The sequence below is a fragment of the Canis aureus genome, chromosome 10 (assembly GCF_053574225.1).
Source record: "Canis aureus isolate CA01 chromosome 10, VMU_Caureus_v.1.0, whole genome shotgun sequence".
In the NCBI taxonomy this organism is placed as follows: domain Eukaryota; kingdom Metazoa; phylum Chordata; class Mammalia; order Carnivora; family Canidae; genus Canis; species Canis aureus.
The window spans coordinates 6,167,726-6,187,000 of record NC_135620.1 but is presented as its reverse complement, the minus strand read 5'-3'; the positions used below and the strand labels follow the sequence as shown (position 1 = coordinate 6,187,000).

The 19,275-nt window shown below is 38.2% G+C and overlaps 1 protein-coding gene across 5 annotated transcripts in view; it reads left to right on the top strand.

Moving 5' to 3' along the window:
- Positions 1-19,275, top strand: part of PGGT1B (protein geranylgeranyltransferase type I subunit beta) — a 60,440-nt gene that overhangs the window by 15,156 nt on the left and 26,009 nt on the right. For all 5 annotated transcript variants that reach the window (XR_013387402.1, XM_077911252.1, XM_077911253.1 and 2 more), the window contains exons 3-6: positions 7,718-7,785; positions 11,082-11,233; positions 12,625-12,757; positions 18,166-18,211. Coding sequence is in view for 4 of the 5 variants with exons in the window: in XM_077911252.1 (XP_077767378.1) it covers positions 7,718-7,785; positions 11,082-11,233; positions 12,625-12,757; positions 18,166-18,211 (399 nt within the window). In the remaining variant the exon portion in view is untranslated. The remainder of the gene's footprint in view (positions 1-7,717; positions 7,786-11,081; positions 11,234-12,624; positions 12,758-18,165; positions 18,212-19,275) is intronic.

The window sequence follows — 19,275 nt, the reverse complement described above, 5'->3', positions numbered from 1 at the left end:
CACCAGGAACTGAGAGAAGCATGAGATGATTTCTCCCTCAGAGCCTTCAGAAGGAACCAGTCCTGCTAGCACCTTGATTTTGGACTTCTGGTTTCCAGAACTCTGAGAGAATATATTTCCATTGCTGAAAGCCTCCAGATTTGTGGTGATTTGTAACCTCAGGAAACTAATAACATGCATAAAAATCTTTGTAGAATATGTTTTGGGGGATCCCTGGGTGGCGCAGCGGTTTGGCGCCTGCCTTTGGCCCAGGGCGCGATCCTGGAGACCCGGGATCGAATCCCACGTCGGGCTCCCGGTGCATGGAGCCTGCTTCTCCCTCTGCCTGTGTCTCTGCCTCTCTCTCTCTCTGTGACTATCATAAATAAATAAAAAATTAAAAAAAAAAAAAAAAAAAAAGAATATGTTTTGGCATTGTTCGATACACAGGCAAATTAGAAGGGGAATAAATGTTCACAAAAGTGAAACAGTTAAATTAACTATGGTCTACCAAGAATAGTATGCAGTAGTAAAGTGATTGAAATAGACCTATGTATATAATGACATGAAAATGTTCATATATAGTTAAGTTATAAATACTAACGTGTACAGAGATGTTTTGTGTTAATCTTTGACTAATAAGTATATAGGGAAAACTCTGAACGGAAACATAGAAAATATTTATGGAGGGGAAGTAGATGGGAACACATGTAGGAGGATGACAGGATAAGGTAGTACTTTGTTTTTATTCTATGTATCTGCATTATTTGTGTATTCAAAGTATGTTTCCATATTTAAAAATCCAAGTTAAAGGAGAGCCTTGGCAGGCAGATCAGTTGGTTAAGTGTCTGCCTTTGGCTCAGGTCATGATCTCAGGGTCCTAGGATGGAGCCCCACATTGGGCTCCCTGCTAGATGGGAAGCCTGCTTCTTCTCCCTCTCCCGCTACCATTCCCCCTGCTTGTGCTTGCTTTCTCTGTCAAATCGATCTTTAAAGCAAAATTCAGAAAACTTCAACCTCTCTTCAAAACAACTAAAATTAAACTAAACTTAATGTTATATGGTTATATACAAATGCTGATATTTTGCTAATGCAGAAATGTTATACATTAATTAAAATTTTATGCTTTTTAAGGCACTGTCAAATACATTGTCACATTGTTCTAATCTGCCTTCCCCAGAAGAGGAGAATGAGAGACATAGCGACTAAGAGCTGCCTGAGGCCACACATAGGTATTAAGTGATAGATCAGACTGAAATCCCAGGCTTCTGACTTCCAAGCCCCAGGTTAGCTTTACTGGTGAAGTTTTTGGTCTATGGTGGGGACTATGATGTGTGGTACTTAAGTACGTTGTGAATATTTAATCAGAATTAACCCTGGCTTTCCGCTTAACTCCAGGGGTATAAAGACCCCACTGGTATCTTAGTAAGGTGTATGGTTAGACCATTGGAGGATTGGGCCCTTCTCATCAATCTCTGGAAGTGTTTAGAAAACACAGAGGATCAAGCTGGGGGTTGTGTGTTCCCTTCTCTTATCAAGGGCACAGCCAGAGAATTTTGGAGCTAGAGTAGAGCAAGGAATATTATAGTCCCATCATTTTACACATGAGGATATTAAGATCCAATGGGATGAATAATTTGTCCATGATAATATAGCATGATAATGCTAGAGGCAAAATTAGCGTACAGTTTTTTGTTTTCTAGTCCTTTGAGATTCCCATTCCTGGATATCTCCAGTACTGATTCCGTACAATAGGTGCGTGTTTATCGTGTATGTTGTCCTGTGAGATTTTTTTTAAAATAGATTAAGTCCTATTACTGCGTTTTTTAAATAACATACTTACAAGTGTGAGTATAGTTGCATGTGGCTAAACTGGGCATGTTGCACATTTAAAAATAGCATGTCTGGTTTGGAAGAATTGTAGATCAAGAATTTTTTGCAGAGATGGCTCCACAATGGTTATGTGCCCAACTGTCCCTCACCATGTGTCTGGTAGGCCACACCACCAATCTTGTCACAGTCTCATTCTTCATTTACTGTTTTGTTGCATGAAACTGTTAAATCTCTATGAAGGGAAGTCTCCCACCTGCCTTTTCCTTAGTTAATCTAGTTCTGACTCTGAAACGAATTTGTGAAATTTAGAAAATAGATAAACCTATTTTGTAGGCTCTAGAATGTTTTGTTCACCTTGTCCAGTCTCTTGAGAATCTGAAACCAGGAGTTGTGTAAAGTGTATCTAGATGTTTATGAGATCCTGCTAACTAAACTACTTGCATGTAACAAGATAAACTAGTTTGACTCTGTGACTCTGATTGTGGAGCCACATCAGTGGTTCTCGATTCTGGCTGGCTATCAAACAGGGATTGTTCTTTGTATATATGATTGTCCAGGCCCCATTCTGAGGGTTTTCATGTGGGCCTGAGTTAGGACCCAACAGGCCTGTATATTTTTTCAGACTCTGCAATTGATTCTGTTGAGACCCAGAGCCACACTTCCAGTTTATTCTGCTGGTACTGAATAGGAACACTAGATGGCACCGTGTAATAACCTCCAAGGAAGCTTAGACTACTGTGAATATGCATCTGGTTATAAATTTGGAATGGCTCATTTATACTTAATAATTATCATGAATAGGTAAGCTTGCTAGAATATAAAGGAAAACACAATAGCAGGCAAATCTTGACAAGAATCAGAATGAATTGCCCAGTGAATTTTTTTGAGTGACAATATATACTCTTTTGGAAAGGGGGAAGAGGAAGTCGTTTTTATTTGTTTTTTGTTGTTATTATATTTTTTAATAATAACTTTATTTTTTATTGGTGTTCAATTTGCCAACATACAGAATAACACCCAGTGCTCATCCCGTCAGGTGCCCCCCCTCAGTGCCTGTCACCCATTCACCCTCACCCCCTGCCCTCCTCCCCTTCCACCACCCCTAGTTCGTTTCCCAGAGTTAGGAGTCTTTATGCTCTGTCTCCCTTTCTTATATTTTCTCCCTTTCTTATATATTTCTTATATTTTCTTATATTTCCCCCATTTCTTCTCCCTTCCCTTCTATTCCCTTTCACTATTATTTATATTCCCCAAATGAATGAAAACATATAATGTTTGTCCTTCTCCGATCGACTCATTTCACTCAGCATAATACCTTCCAGTTCCATCCACGTTGCAGCAAATGGTGGGTATTTGTCATTTCTGAGTAATATTCCATTGTATACTTAAAGAAACTTTTTTTTGGGGTGCCTGGATGACTCAGTTAAGCATCTGCCTTCAGCTCAGGTCATGATTTCAGAGTTCTGGGATAGAGCCCTGCATCAGGCTCCCTACTCAGGGGGGGCTTCTGCCTCTGCCTCTTCCTCCCTCCCCCTCATGCTCTCTCTCCTTCTCTCTCAATAAATAAATAACTTTTTTTTTTTTTAATTTTTATTTATTTATGATAGTCACACACAGAGAGAGAGAGAGAGAGAGGCAGAGACACAGGCAGAGGGAGAAGCAGGCTCCATGCACCGGGAGCCCGACGTGGGATTCGATCCCGGGTCTCCAGGATCGCGCCCTGGGCCAAAGGCAGGCGCCAAACCGCTGCGCCACCCAGGGATCCCAACTCTGGTTTCTCTTCAGATCTTATAAATCATTTGCCTTTAACTTCTTTTAAAGAAACTTTTCTTGTTCAGTTGCAACAGAAGCTGATACTTTTTTCCTGTTTCACTTTTTGTAAAAATCTAATGAATCTGTTTGAACTGGGTTACTGTTGATTTCCGTTGGTCACTGGACAGAACATCATCTGCCTGTGTCCTTTAAACATTGCAAGAACCCTGCAAAGTACTGCTTGCAATACATTACGTTCCTTGTGTTCCTTGTTCAGAAATGGAGGGAACTAGCTCAGAGAGGGTATTATTTGCCCATAGAATACAGAGCTAGTAAGAATAGGATCTTGAATTAGATTCCAAACGTCCATGCCACAGTCTCCTAACCTTTGGTGATATTTTTGAACATCAGTATTTTTGCTGCTTTTCAGATAATTTAAAGGTGTAAGTAAATAAGCTAAATACATAGAAATGAACAATTTCCTTTACCTGTAAGGAAATAACATTTCATTCAGAAACAGATTTTTTATACTCTAATAGGCATTCCTCATTTTATTGTTTATGCTTTGAAGATACTGCATTTTCTATAAATTGAAGGCTGGTGGCAACTCTCTGTCATGCAAGTTTATTGGTTCCATTTTTCTAACATTTGCTCACTTCATGTCTCTGTTTCATACTTTGGTAATTTTCTCAGTAGTTCAGTTTTTCATTATACTTACTATAGTAATCTGTGATCAGTGATCGTTGATGCTACTATTCCAATTGTTTTGAGGCATGACAAACTGTGCCTATATAAGACGGTGCACGTAATTGATAAACGTGTGTTATGACTATTCCATTGACCAGCCATTCCCCTTCATCCCTCTCCTCAGGCCTCTTTAGTCCCTCAGACACAATATTGAAATTAGGGCAGTTAGTAACCCCATAGTGGTCTCTAAGTGTTTAAGTGAAAAGAAGGGCTGCACATCTCTCACTTTAAATCATAAGCTAGAAATGATTGAGCTTGGTGAAGGAGGCATGTGAAAAGCCTAGATAGGTTGAAAGCTAGGCCTCTTGTGCCAGTTGGCTAAGTTGTGAATGCAAAGGAAAGGTTTTGGAGAAAATTATAAGTGCTACTCCAGGGGTCCCTGGCTGACTCAGTTGGAAGAGCATGCAGTTCTTGATCTTGGAGTCATTAGTTCAAGCCCCGTGTTGAGATTACTTAAAAATAAAACTTAAAAAAAAGTGATATTCCAGTGAACACACCAATGTCAAGAAAGCAAATCAACCTTATTGCTCATGTGGTGGAAGTTTTATTGGTTGTACAGACACTAGGCACTTATGGACTTTAAAGATGAAGCTAAGGTTCCTGGTCAGCTGACCTCAAAATAGGGAGATAGGTGTTTTATGTACTGGGGCGAGGAGTTGCCTGGTACAACCACATGAGCCCTATTAAAGGAGAAAAGGCAGGAAGAGTCAGAGAGATGCTGCAGAAGGAGAAGCTAGAGAGAATCCCAACACAAGAAGGATTTCAGCTGTGTTGCAGGCCCATGGTACAGAGGCCCAGATACAAGCAGTGGCAAGAGTGGTCTCTAGGAGCTCTGGGGCCCAGATGACATGAGCAAAGTGCCACACCTGCTAAGCAAGCTGAGGGAACTTGAGGGGAGGTTGGTTATTCCCCAGAGCCTCCAGTGGGGAGTGCAGCCCCCACTGGCATGCTCATCTAGCCTGGTGAGACCTGTCTTGGACTTCGGAACCTGCAGAGCTGTGAGATAATAAAGGGGTGTGGTTTCAAGTTAATAAGTTTGATAATTCATTAGGGCAAAAATGACTCATACAAAAAACAGAATTCACTCTCCTGTCATTCCATACAATGTTACTTTATTTATTTCCTTCTGGACTTTGTTGATAAGCCTCCTTTGCTTAATTATAAACATGATCACATAAATGTTTGTGTCCTGTTTTTTCTCTTAACTTGATCATTTCTCCATGGGGCTATATAGTTTTCCCTAAGTATTTTTGTAGCAGTTTAGTGTTCCTTTGAGGAGCTAGAGTATTGCATTTAACCTGCTGGACTCCTGTTTGTTTCTGAATCTTACCACATGTAGCACTGTATTGGGTGTGTCTGTGCATCTGGCCTTTCTTATACTGAAAGTTACAAGAGTAAATTCTCAGATGTATCCTTACCCTGTCAGTCTGAGCCTTTTTGTTACTCTTATTATACATTGACAAGTCTTAAATAGTTTATGCACTTAAAAGTCTTTAGCAAAGATAATAGAGCCATGTTCGTTAATATCCACCATTAGATAATACCCTTTTTCAAATAAATTTTTTGTTAATAGGGGAAGGTGGTTAGTGGAAAGTTTTAAATTTGGTGTGTAAAGTTTCCTAAATTGTTCAAGAAATTAATGTTTAAGCTATTATTCTAAGTACTGTGGGAAATACAGAGAATAGAGTACCTGATTTGAAGAAATATAAGAATGAAAACCAGTTATTATGAATTAGTCATGTTCCAGTCATAAGAGATACGAAACTAGTTTCTCACGTCAGAACCTATTTATAAATCTACTTGATTTTTTATTAACAGTGCTTGTACAGTCTACGGATATTACATTTCTGTCCTCTTCATCTGTAATGCTGATTGTCTAATAGGTATCAGAACCATAATTACTTTCTTACTGTGGGTATAACTAATTTTTCATTTATAGTTTTTTTATTTTTCCCAGTTTTATAGAGATATTATTGACATAGAATATACTTAAGTATAAGTTATACAACATTATGATTTGATACGTGTATATATTGCAAAATGATTACCACAGTATCCTCACATACCTTTTGTGTGTGTAGTGACAACATTTAAGATCTCTCCTATCACTTTCAGGTATATAATACAGTCCTATTAATAATAGTCACCATGCAATACATTAAGTCCCCAGAATTTACTCATCTTACAGATAGACTTTTGTATGACTAACATCTCTCCATTTCTCTCAGCCCCTGGGAACCACTATTCTACTGTTTCTGTGAGTTCAGCCTTTTTAAATTGCACATACAAGTGAGAACATAGAGTATTATAGTATTTATTTCTCTCTCTTATTTCATGTGGCATAACGCCCTGAACTTCCATCCATAATGTCACAAAAGGCAGAATTTCTTCTTTTATGACGGAATCATATCCTGGTTGGTGTGTGTGTTTGAAAAATTTTCTTTATCCACTCATCTGTCAGCAGACACATCTTGGCTATTGTAAATTATGTTGCAGTAATCATGGGGGTACAGACATCTCTTCAAGTTAGCGATTTTGTTTCCTTTGGATATATACCCAGTAGTGGGCTTGCTGGATCATATGGTAGTTCTATTTACAATTTTTTTAAGAACCTCCATCCTATTTTCCATACTGGCTATACCAATTTACATTTCCCACTACCAGTGCACAGGGCTCCCTTTTCATGGACGTGACTGAAGTTTCCAGCTTATTTTCTTAACTTCCCAGTACTTTAAAGTGGGTTATTGTGTTGAAATGCAAAATACATAATATTTTTTGTGACTAGAGCAGCTTCTTCTGCCTTTAGTTTGCTCACATATAAAAAAGCAGTGAGTTAAAGTAAAAAGACACTGGATGGGAAGTTAGAATTCCAGATCCTGATGCATTACTAACGGTTTGTTACCTTGAACATGTCACTTAACCTCCGGGACTTCTTCCTTTTCTTTAGCATGGGGATTAAATATGTTGGTCACATGAAAAATAACCATATAGAAAAGGTAAGGAAGCATTTTGTATACAGTGAGGTAGGCTATAACCTAAAGGTACATAGTAGGAAATCATTATTTTGTCTCTGGTTTGAAAATTAAAAGGGCATCTGGCTGGCTCAGTCGGAGCGTGCAACTCTTGATCTTGGGGTTGTGAGTTCAAGGCCCATATTGAGTATAGAGATTACTTTAAATAAACTTTAACAAATTTTTGAAAATTAAATGAGGAAATTCCCATAAAGAGATGACAGCTTTTGCACATAGTGAGCATTAACCAACCATTAGCTAGAATGAAAATGGACACAGTGACAAGGCTTTGGTACTAAAATGCTCAGTTTCTGAAAGAATGTTTAATTGAACGACCTAAGAGTCTGTAGAGAAATAAAGTATGCCTTAAATAAGTACACGTTTTTATTTTCTAGGATCAAATCTAAATCGCTGTGGTTTCCGAGGCTCTTCATACCTGGGTATTCCATTCAACCCATCAAAGGTGCGTTCTATCTGGGTCAGGAGGAAGGAGAAGGGAGGTGGTTGGATTTTAGTGAAAAAGAAAACTAAGAAATTATACAAACAGAACCAAGCTTCCATGTTTTGATATACCTAAAATAGTGTCTGTTGATGTACATGATGACCTACAACTCCTACAAAGGAGTGTGGTGCACACCTTATTTCCTGGCACAATGTACAGTACATACACACACAGAAATCTCTACTGCCTCAAGCATTATATCCTACTGTCACTTGTGTTTGTAAAAATTATTGGTGATTTCCTGGAGAATTGGAAATAAAGCACTCTGCTTGGTACTTGCTCTCTAGGAAGCCAGAGAACTTCTGTGTTAGTGAAAAACTGTATATTCGACTCACATACCTTAGAAATAAAAGAAAAAGTTCTTGCCAAGGCAGTAATAGAAGACCCTAGCAGTGATGAGTTTGAGGACTTTTGCGGCAATAGGCAGACAGTCTTCCAGGGTTACAGCCAGTGACTTTGGTACCAGCACATGCTGTATAGAAAGCAGTGACTCCTAACAGAGTGAAGAGCTTTTCTCTTCTTCGAAGCAGTGGAACCAGCCAGCTCTGCAGGTGTTTGCATCTAGACTCAAAATAACAATATTTTTCTATAGCAGAAGCAGAGAGAAACTTCGTCATTTTCTTTTTTTTCAAAAGAGGGCCATACAGCATAGACACTTTTCCTTTAATGGGTCACTCTGCTTATATATTGGTTACAAGCTACTGTCTAACAATACTGAGTACATTAATATTTATATCCAGTTGTAACCTAAACATAAATGGCATATTGCCCATTTTTTAATGCTCTGCTTCTAAATTATGGAATAAATAGCAGTGGATATGGGTGGGTGAAAGCAGCATGATTGATTTCCTAGAGGCACTGCTTCAATTTTCTTCCTCTGTCCTAGGCTATAGATCATCTTGCCAGTGTCAAAGTCATGTGACTCGGTCAAGTTGTCTTCAATCATGTGTGCCCATTGCTTTTAGCAGGGAGTCTAAAAACCAAGGATTCATAAAATATGTTCCCCTTTTCCTATACATATAACATTTTCCAGTTGATGCCAGTCCTGAAGAAGATGGCTCTCCCTTTGCTCATAGTGGACAAGGTTTCTGGGTGCTATGACACTTGGTCATGATGACCCCCCCCTAGAGTGCCATAGCTTACTTACACAGATGTATACCTACCCTTGTTGAAATTAAACAGGGCTTTGAAAGCATTACTTTTAAAAGTCAGTCGCCTTCCTCTTGCCTTCCCACTTCCAAGACATTTTTAAAATAACAGGAATAAAACTGAAGAAGAAACAATCTTTTTTTGTCCTGATTTACAGTCTCTTCACACCCAGTTTTGGTCCTAATTCACCTGGATCCCTGGCATCTTCTGGGGAGGCCAGGTCTCACTCCAGGTCTCACTCCATGCCACGTTGTGTTCATATGAATTTGAATGCTGGGAGGACCAGGAAAGTCCAGGGGGACTCATAGGCCCCGCAGGAGTTTTCACTGAGGGTGGTTGGTTGAGAGTCTGTAAGAATCTGAGGCACATAGGATTGTCAGATACAGTATATAAATACAGTAGTGTTCTCAGTTTTTCTTCTGAATCCAAACCATCTATATAGGCCATTGCCTTACCTGTTAAATGCCCAAGATCTTCCATGGCCTTAGAGCACTTTTTAAGAAACACTGATGGATGCTCTCAACCCACTTTTCTCACTGTTTTCCTTCACAAATTCTGTATTGTCTATTAAATGAAGTGTTGTCCCTAATACATGCTAAATACCCAGAATTTTCTTTCTCTGCTTTGCTTTTACTTTTTCTTCTACCTATAAAGCTGCCTCTCCTTTCTACCCACCAAGCTCCTCTTCTGCTGCAAAAAAGAAAAATCCATTTAAAATTTTGTGTTACTGGGGCCCTTGGCTGACTGAGTCATTAGAGCATGCAAATCTTGATCTCAGGGAGATGAATTCAGCCCCACATTGGACATGGAACCTCCTTAAAAGAAAATCAAGCTAAACAGTCTATTGATTTGGCTAACAGAAGATGATAGTTAAAAAAAAAAAAAAAAAAAATCAGTGTGTTGCTATATCTCCCTCCTGACACTACATTCTAATTTGTATTGTAATTACTAGACCAGACCCTTTTTCTGCTCTTAAGATTAAGTTCTGCATTTGATTTCTGTTTGGGTTCCCCCACAGTGCTTTTAACATGGTAGATGTTTAGTTTAAGTACCAAAAAATGAAATATGCCATAGGAGTTCTAGGTAGACTATTGTATATGTGGAGTAGAATAAGCAGGAGTACCAGAGTTTGAGCTCTAGGAAGGAGCTCAGAATTGAAAGTGTTAGCCAGATGAGAATTGGTTTGGCGCGTTTGTGAGACCATATAAAGAATCATATATGTAAAACCAGATGGGTGGGGTGGGTTCAGATTATAGAAGGTATTGAAAACCATGCACACTTGTTCTGTGAGGAACCACAGAAGATGGGTGAGCAGGAAAATAATGTGATTCACTCCCTAATGATTCCAAGATCCTGGTTCATGACTCCCAGGAAGTAGTGGCCCTTTGGATATTTGCCTTGTACTTGCATCATCATCAGGATAACTAGCATCTTTGTCCCAGTAATTTTATTTAATCCTCACAATAACCCCATGTAGAGGTACTAATATCCTTTTTTCAGAAGGAGGAAATGAAGCAAGACAACGAGTTGTAGAGCCAGGATTTGGTGTGTTTCAGTGGTTGTAGAAGTTACCATTTCTTAGAGTGGGTACAGGAGAGAGATGAATTTTTTAAAATTACTCGTATTCTGTCAAAATTAAAATATTCTTTGTCATATGTCACTGTACTTCAATTTTAAAAAATTAAAACATTTAAAACATTTTTATGTGGTGATTACTATGGTATTTAATTTGGATTTGTACAGTAAAAGAATTTTTATTTCTTTTATAAATCTTTGAAAGGCTGTATGCTTTTCTAACTTCATGAGACTTAAATTGTAAGTAATGTGGTTGACTACATATGAAGCTCAAATAATGTGGTTTATTTGCATATCAGAGCTGCTTCTATAAAGTTTGAGGTTTGCAGGATAAATTTAAAAATTGTGTAGCCTGGCAAGCATGCAGTCATACTTACATTGAGACCTATAAAATGGGGTTTGTTTTTCAATCTGGTGTAGGTACAAATCAGTACTAACATTTAATTTTACTAGTTCCTGAGACCTCGTGCCGGATTACTTAATGAAGTAAGTTTTCAGTTTACCAATTAACATTATGTTAACTTTGAATTTAGAATCCTGGAACGGCTCATCCTTATGATAGTGGCCACATAGCAATGACCTACACTGGCCTTTCATGCTTAGTTATTCTTGGAGATGACCTAAGCCGAGTAAATAAGGAAGCTTGCTTAGCAGGCTTGAGAGCCCTTCAGCTGGAAGATGGAAGGTATGGGTCACTCTTTGTTTTTTGTCTTTTTCTTTTTCTATTTTTTCTTTTTCGGACAAATTTTGTAGAACTAAAAAATGGGTATAATACTGTACTAGAACTTTTAGAGTTTATCATAAACCCATTTAGAAGCCTTTAAAGCTCACTGTATATACATAGAGTTAAATCCCTAATCAAAAAACCCCCCAAGATTTCTTAACGTGAGTAAAAAGAAATCACAACAGCAGAGCTCCTTGTTTTTTCTCTTTTTTTTTTAAACTGAGACAGTGAATATGTTCACAAGTAAGTGGTTGAATGGTTTCAGTATTAGGATGGACTTTAATTTACCTTCTGGGTGAAAAAAATGGATATTTTGAAGTAAGCATACATTTAGTCTGAACTTTTATTCCTTAAGATATAGTGATTGGGGAATAAGGGGGTGAAGACAATAGTGTATAGTTTCAGTGACATTTGTAAAGGTTAGAAAAAGAACTTATGAATATTAGGTGGTTTGTATGGTATGTCTGAGGAATCGTCCCAGAGTTTTAAGGTGAAACTCTCCACTCTCCCCTCCACCCACCCCCCACCACCAAATCTAGGAAGTGACAAAGCAGTAGTGATACTGTCTAAGGAAAAGATTTTGCAAACCAATTCCCCATAATGTTATGTCAGTACTCCATCAGCTAATACCTCTGTTTTCCTTTCAGTGTTTAAAAGACACGATCTTGGTGAGGGGAAAATTAAGTAGACTTGTAAGATAAATTGTCAGTAATTGGAAATACTATAGAACTCAGTCTTTACCTCAGCCAGTGTATGTGACCAAGTTCTCAAAGTTTCCATATGGTCTTTGATTACTGCTACCTTATCCTTGTTTATAAATAAAGGAATAGATATCAGACTCAGACTGTTACCTCTCTAAAACTAATGAAATAGGTAAAAATTAAATTGTAACACAATATGATCGATTAGTTAGTGGTTACATACATATACATTTAGAAGAAATTACACATATGAAAATGTGGGTTTGGAAATTTTTTACTACCCAGTGGGTCCTAGGTATATTTCCCCCCACCAGTTCTCAAGCTGGTGTGCTATGACTGTCCATGATAGGGACCAAATAAACTTATTCTGTGTGGTGCCATCTGGGAAGGAGTAACTGGTAGTGTGTAAAACTACCCAGATATCCAGAACTTTGAAATAGAGTGGTGACCTAGGGATGATTTTGTGTTATTCAAGTTAATAGTCCTGTTCTTTACTAATAAAAGTAGTATATGGCTTTTAAACCCATATTTAATAAGTTTTTCTGTGAGTTAAGACATGAAGTAGATTTTCTTGCTTCCCCCATCCCCACAAAAAAATAAAAACTAGATTCTAGTGTGGTGTTACTGTAAATAATAACTTATTACTTTCAGCTTCTGTGCAGTCCCTGAAGGCAGTGAAAATGACATGCGATTTGTATACTGTGCCTCCTGTATTTGCTATATGCTCAACAACTGGTCTGGCATGGATATGAAAAAAGCCATCAATTATATTAGAAGAAGTATGGTGAGTTATGTTGGTAAATTGACTGTTTTAGGTTATTATTGTTACTATATGGAGATTGCAGTACAATGCATGTCTCAGTCGCTCTTCCACCAAAATCTGGAAATAAGGGCAGTAAGATTGCTTTTTGGATACGTTGTGTAATCAGAATATAGAAATAATTGTAAAGGGCAGATTGATTCATTGGCCATTAAAATTTAAATGTAATTTGATTGTGTCTAAGGAAACAAATGTCTTTACTAGAAAGAGATTGGTCAAAAAAGAAGTAAAACCTCAAAGGCACGTGTTTGATAGCCTTTGCTTCCAGGGGCCAGTGAAGAGCCCTGGCTAAGTGTAATGGAAAATTATGGTTTCTTTGATGAAACTATTTCTGTATTTGGTGTGAGGTGGGAGTTCCATAAGTCATTGGATTAGCAAGAACCAAATATAACAAGATTGACTGAGCTAACAATAGATTTTTGGGTCTTTTTGTTAATACTTTTGCATGTGCTTTTTTTTTTTTTTTTAATCTAAGGTTTATTTTAAGGCTTGTATCAAATAGAAGTGTTACTTTTTTCATGATACAATTTAAACTTTTCATTGGCAATAATAAGGAGAGCTTAGTCTCAGCCAGAGTGATCCTTGTTCAAATGTTGCTTCCCAGGTTTATTACTTCCCAAATATGAGGTTTTGTTTTTATAGAAGTTATGTAGATAAGACTGTTTTAGGTTGTTAATTCAACTTTTACTAGTCAGTATTTCAAAATGAAAAATAAGTTCTTAGTGTAATGAAATTTTTTTAACCGAACGTTTGAGTATGGATCAGATTTGGTAGATTCTGCAATAGCAGAAAGAACAGGCCCTTAAAGGAGCTTTAGAGGGAATGGAGATTTATATGAAATAGAAGGATGTGTGTTTTGGCGTTACTGCCACAGAAGTAACACCATGTTCTCCGTGTGTTGTATTTGGAAATACAGTGTATTGATTTGCCCTGCTAGCAGTGTTGGTAACTTTTGATCACCAGTTAAAGTGGTGCATGCCATATTCTTCTCTGTAAAGTTAGCATTGTTCTGCTTGTAATTATTCAGCATCTTCTGGCAAGGTTTTGGAGACTGTTAAATAACTTGTCCCTCATTAAACTTTTGTCTACCAGTGTCAGTATGCCATTGATGATTTTCCAGTTCTATCATTTCCTCTGTAATTTTCAGTTGAAATTCTGCTTTTAGAAAAAACTTTCACTTTACATCTATCATCTATTCATCCATCTATCCATCCATCCATCCATCAATCTGTATCAGTTTGAACTCTAGATTCTTGTTTTATCTGGTGTGGGCTATTGCCTGTTACTGTCCTTACTTATTTTGATGGTCACATTGTCCCACATTTAGCCAGTGCAAGCCCCTTCACACAGATGCTTGTGTCTTTTTTTGTCTCACTCCCTTCATTCTTTGAGCAGCTCTTTGCATTCTGGTACAAGATATTCCAGGTTCATCTTCTACTTTCCTGGAATCAGTCATTTCAGCAAGGAGCTCTGGTTCTTACTGGAGAATGGTGTGTAGAAATGAGGATTTGGGCATAGTAGCAGTGCTCCCTGGTGTTGGGATATCACTGCCTCTAACCCTTCTCTCAGCAGGCCGAGCTAGGAAATCATGTATGTGTGTGTATCTATGCACAGACTGCCCCCCTCCCCTTTTACACACATTGCCCATTCTATTTCTTTATCCATATGTGTATTAAAAAACATGAGTCCTGTTGATACCTCAAATTCCAATTCACCACAGGTTTTTTTGATCTTCCTCCTTTCTTTTTGTAACCCCCTTCTTGGACAGTGATGAGCCTGGTTCCCATCATCTAGGATACATTGACTCTTTTTTGTTTTGAACCTGAAGGTATATAGTCAAAATACCATATTTAAGAAATACTTGATGGGCACCTGACTGGCTCACTTGATAGAGGACGCACCTCTTGACCTCAGGGTTTTGAGTTCAAGCCCCACATTGGGTGTAGAGATTACTTAAAAATTAAACCTTAAAAAAAAAAAAAAAAAAAAAAAACTTGAGTTCCTTCCTTTATTCCCCCTCACCTTCGCTATGGTTATGTTATCTGTGTAAAATACAGCTAAGTTTGTTTGGGCTCCATTTTAGTGTTTTTCCCCAATTTTGTTGATTTTTTTAAATGTATTTAATATGTGAAATATTGACTTGGTTCTGAAAGACAGAACTGTACACAAAGGGGTATTCCAAGATGTGTTACTCATCAGCTCCTGTTCCTTCTGTCTCACCTCTTTCCTGGCTCCCATATTTGCCACCTTGTTCCCATTCACTCTATAGGGAACCAGTCTCATTAGTATTGGGTTTGTCCTTCCTGTATTTCTTCTTGATGAGCAGATAAGCACATTTTTGTTTCTCCTTCCTTCTTACAAGGTAGCACACTCAAGGTACCTAGTTTCATAGTCCTCTATTGTGTGCATGTACTTAGTTTTTTGAACTATTCTATGCACTTATTTTCCAAATCCAGAGTGTTGAAATTAATAACCATATGCATACGCATTTATGTATTGTTGGAGATAGATCTTCAGAGTTCTTAGTAGTGCACTTGCATGATCAAAAGGGAAATGCATATGTAATTTTATTAGACGTTGCCCATTTTCTCTTCCAGAGGGGTGAACCAGTTTATATTCCTGCCAGTGTAGGTGAGTGCCTGTTTCCACACCACCTCGCCAATGGAATGTGTTATCATTCTCTTTACTTTTTATCAGTCTTGTGGGTAAAGAATGTTTTCTCAGTGTATTTTTGGTTTGTTTTGAGTGAGCATGATCATGTTCTTCACTCCAGATGATACTGAACCAGACCACAGGCACATGTAGCCTGCGGCCCATAGTTTACTAATGCCAAGTTCCAGTTCATTATTTTCCTTTAGGCACTTCAGTTTTGTGTATGTATCTTCATTCTTCCTTGCTTGTCCTTGATCAGTCACTGTTCTCTCTGACCCTTTTTACTGTTGTATCTCAGTTTTCATCTTTTGGCTGTTTTCTGCCTTTTCATCCATGTCACTTCCTGTTTTTTCTTTTGAGAATGTTATTCCTTGGTCTTATTATTCCTTATTTTCTTCCATTTCTTTGCTGAAGTTATTGAACTCTGTTTATTTCCTCCTACTGTTTGTCCTTTCTGTTTTTAACTTTTAGTTTCCTTTGCATACTCCCAGGTGCTTACTTGATGATATGCAGTTGAGTTTGGGGTGCTGTATGACAGTTTCCTGCTTTATGGCCACTTTGAGGAGGCGGGAGCAGATTTTCATATACTGAGATGTTTTCATTGCATTTGCTATGTTTTCATTTCAGAGTTACTTTATATAGATGTGTCTCTTTGTTTAGTCATTTTGTGAATTTTTTTCTCTCACAAACATTTCTATTTAAGAGTGTACTCTTTTTAGTCAACAAAGTCTGATTTCTTTAATGAGCTTTTGTAGGGTTTGATTTTGTTTCTTTTTTTCACGTTGAGGAAAGTGTTGTGTGTTTGATGATTTTCTGGCAGGACAGAGGTTCTCTTGTTTCTCAGGTCTCTGAATGTTGCCCTTTTGAGTATCTTTTATTACCTGATCTTCAGAGGGCCTGTCTCTGCTTCCTTGTTAACTTGACTCATCAGTCATGCCCTCTGAGTACTGCACACTCTGAAGTCCCTTCCCTGCAGGCAAGTGCTCTGTTCTCCAAGAGCTCATGCAGTTCAGGCAGCGCTCACTTTGCACAGTGGGGCCCGACCATGGCAGTGAGCATGCCGGCTGCCAAGAGGCCCAGTGATGTGAATCATCTGGGGGAGATCACCACTGCTCTGTGACCTATGCCACTTTTTGCCATAACATCAAACTGGAAGTCATAAGTGTACAGAGAATTTTGAAGTGGTAAAGCCAGTACTTAGTACATTGTAATATTAAAACATTAGAAATTGTGAATTAAAGTAATTTCTTTGTGGAAAAAAATATATATACAAGAGTAGTTTGAACAGTGCTTGCCTTATTTTCATTTTGTAACTTAGGACAGGGTTCGAGCATCTTTTCTGCCTTGGTAGATGATCAGACTCCTTATATTTGTAGCAGCTTCCCAACACTTTATCCTTTGTGTTTTCATTGTTGTGAAAACATCGCCAAGAATTCCTTTCCTGTCAGTGTTTTGGCAGCATCCCTTTTGTAGACCATCTTCATCCCTCCCATCACAGCCAGGTCTTCACTTGCAGTACTCTGCCTTCACGTAGTTCTCCTGATAGCACATCAGGTCTCCGACAGCAGCACCAGCACAGGAGCCCAGGATCAGCTGTGTTTTCTTTACTTTGTGTTTGATCTCACTTTGACTTCTAGGGTGCTGCTTCTCGTTTCTTGATTGCACTTTGGGTTTTGGTGGTCTGTCTGCTCTTTTGGTTCTGCCTTTTCAGAGAATGTCGTGTGGTTTATTACTAAAACAAAGGAAGAGACAACACAACCATATGTTTTGCTGTCTGTGCATGAGCTGAATAATATGTGCAGTGACCAGTTACTAACAGATTTTGAAAAAGATGATAGGACTGGTTACTGATTATGATGCACATCTGTATGTAGTGATTTATAAACTGAGGTGCTAGCAGCAAGTTTGTACTCTGTGCAGTTGCTCACAATTAACTTACCATGGTTTCTGGATTGGAACCGTATTGTGTTTAGCTAAGGTATGGCACCTGGAATTTGTGCGTATCAGGACTGTACAAAACAAGGACTGCCTGTATTGCGCCCTTAGGGTGGACCTTCTCCTTCCCGCACTAATTTTAGATCTGTCTCAGGCCTACTGTTGGCTCCCATCCTCTCCCTCCCTGATGATTTTCCACAGACTTCCCTTGCTCTCTGCAAAAGGGTGTCAGGAGTGTGAGAGGTAACATGCTGGGATTTGATGTTCCTTTTTCTATAGACAGGTAATTTAAAGCTTGTGCGCTTCCAGCTTCCCTGAGATTTCGGTTTTATATAGTTGTATTGTTCTTCTGTTTTGATTTTGTAGAATACGTAGGGAGATCCAAATTTAGGCAGGCATTGTTATCCTCAGCTACCCACGAGCCTCAAAATAGACTTATTTCATGTTCATGATATTTTATTAGTACAGACTCTTTACATTTTCCTTAAACTTTATGCTCTTGCAAGTAGAAAAATAATAGGATTGGGACTTTTTATTGGGTAGAAATTGAATATATAGGTGCTATCTTTGAACAATCTGTCTCAGAATGTGCCTACTGTATGCATTTGACTTGGTAAATAAGCCAAGACCAGGTACTTGAAGATACCTAAAACTACTCTTTTGTGGGAAAGGATTTTTAGAAGATATGAGAAACCAAAAATGGATCAAGAGACCAAAAATTATCATAACGAGGACTTATTTCTTATCATTTCCCTATTAAACTGAACAATGTTTTTCTTTTTCAGTCCTATGACAATGGGCTGGCACAGGGAGCTGGACTTGAATCTCATGGTAAGACATCTTAAAGTAAATGAACGTTTAGTTTCTTTTGTTCTTTTAAATAACATGATGATGTCTTTGACACGGAGGACCCCAGAAGTTTGCCTCAACCCAGGGTTGTTGTCTTTCCTACATCTCCCTTTTAACACTTTTTGCCACTTTGAACATCGTCAAGGTCAGTCATTGGTCAGAAAATATTAGACCAGGATATTCACACTCCTGTAATATTTTCTAGTTACCTATTTGAGTGTCAGCGCTTGAAAATATCCCCGGGTGATTTCTTAAGATAGTGCTGGAAAACAGCAGGTTCTCTTTTTTGCCGTAATACTGGAAGACTAGCTGCACTATATAAAATCAATGAATTTGTGAAGAAATGAAAATGTTTTTTGTACCTTTCTTAATAATCCTTAATCATTACCATAAGACATTTTGCTGCATTGCATATGTTTCAGTACCTACATTAATACAGTTTCTCCTTTTACTCTTTGCCCCACTTTGGGCAGAACCAGATTGGTGAGTTGATATACTTAATTTGTCAGCACATCGGTAGCCTGAAGTTTTTCAAATTGAGTATTTCTGTGTAGGAGTTAATAAGCTGCCATGCTCCTTTATTATTGTTTTAATATTTTATTTTTAAGTAATTTTAAGTAATCTCTACAACCAGTATAGGCTCAAACTCACAACACTGAGATTAAGAGTTGCATGCTCTACTGACTGAGCCAGCCAGGCTCTCCAGCCATGTTCCTTTTTTAAAAAGAAAGAGTGTAGATCAAGGAGGCTCTGAGTGAACTCCTTAAGTTTCTTCTGTCATGGCAATCTCTTTGTACTTGCCTGTTTATCCCTCCCTTTGGCAGCATGATAGAGTGCAAGAACAGATCTCAGAAAGAACAGGTCTCAGCCCTGACACCTGCTTGGGACCTGGCCCCTCACTTTGTCCCTCTGAGGATTTCCCCATGGACAGACTAGAAGTAATTGGATCTTCCTTTAATTTTAAAATTGTTGCTAGGATTGTAAGAGATGAGGAGGAAAGTGACTTGTAAACTATAAAACACGTATAAAAAGATTTTTTTTAAAAA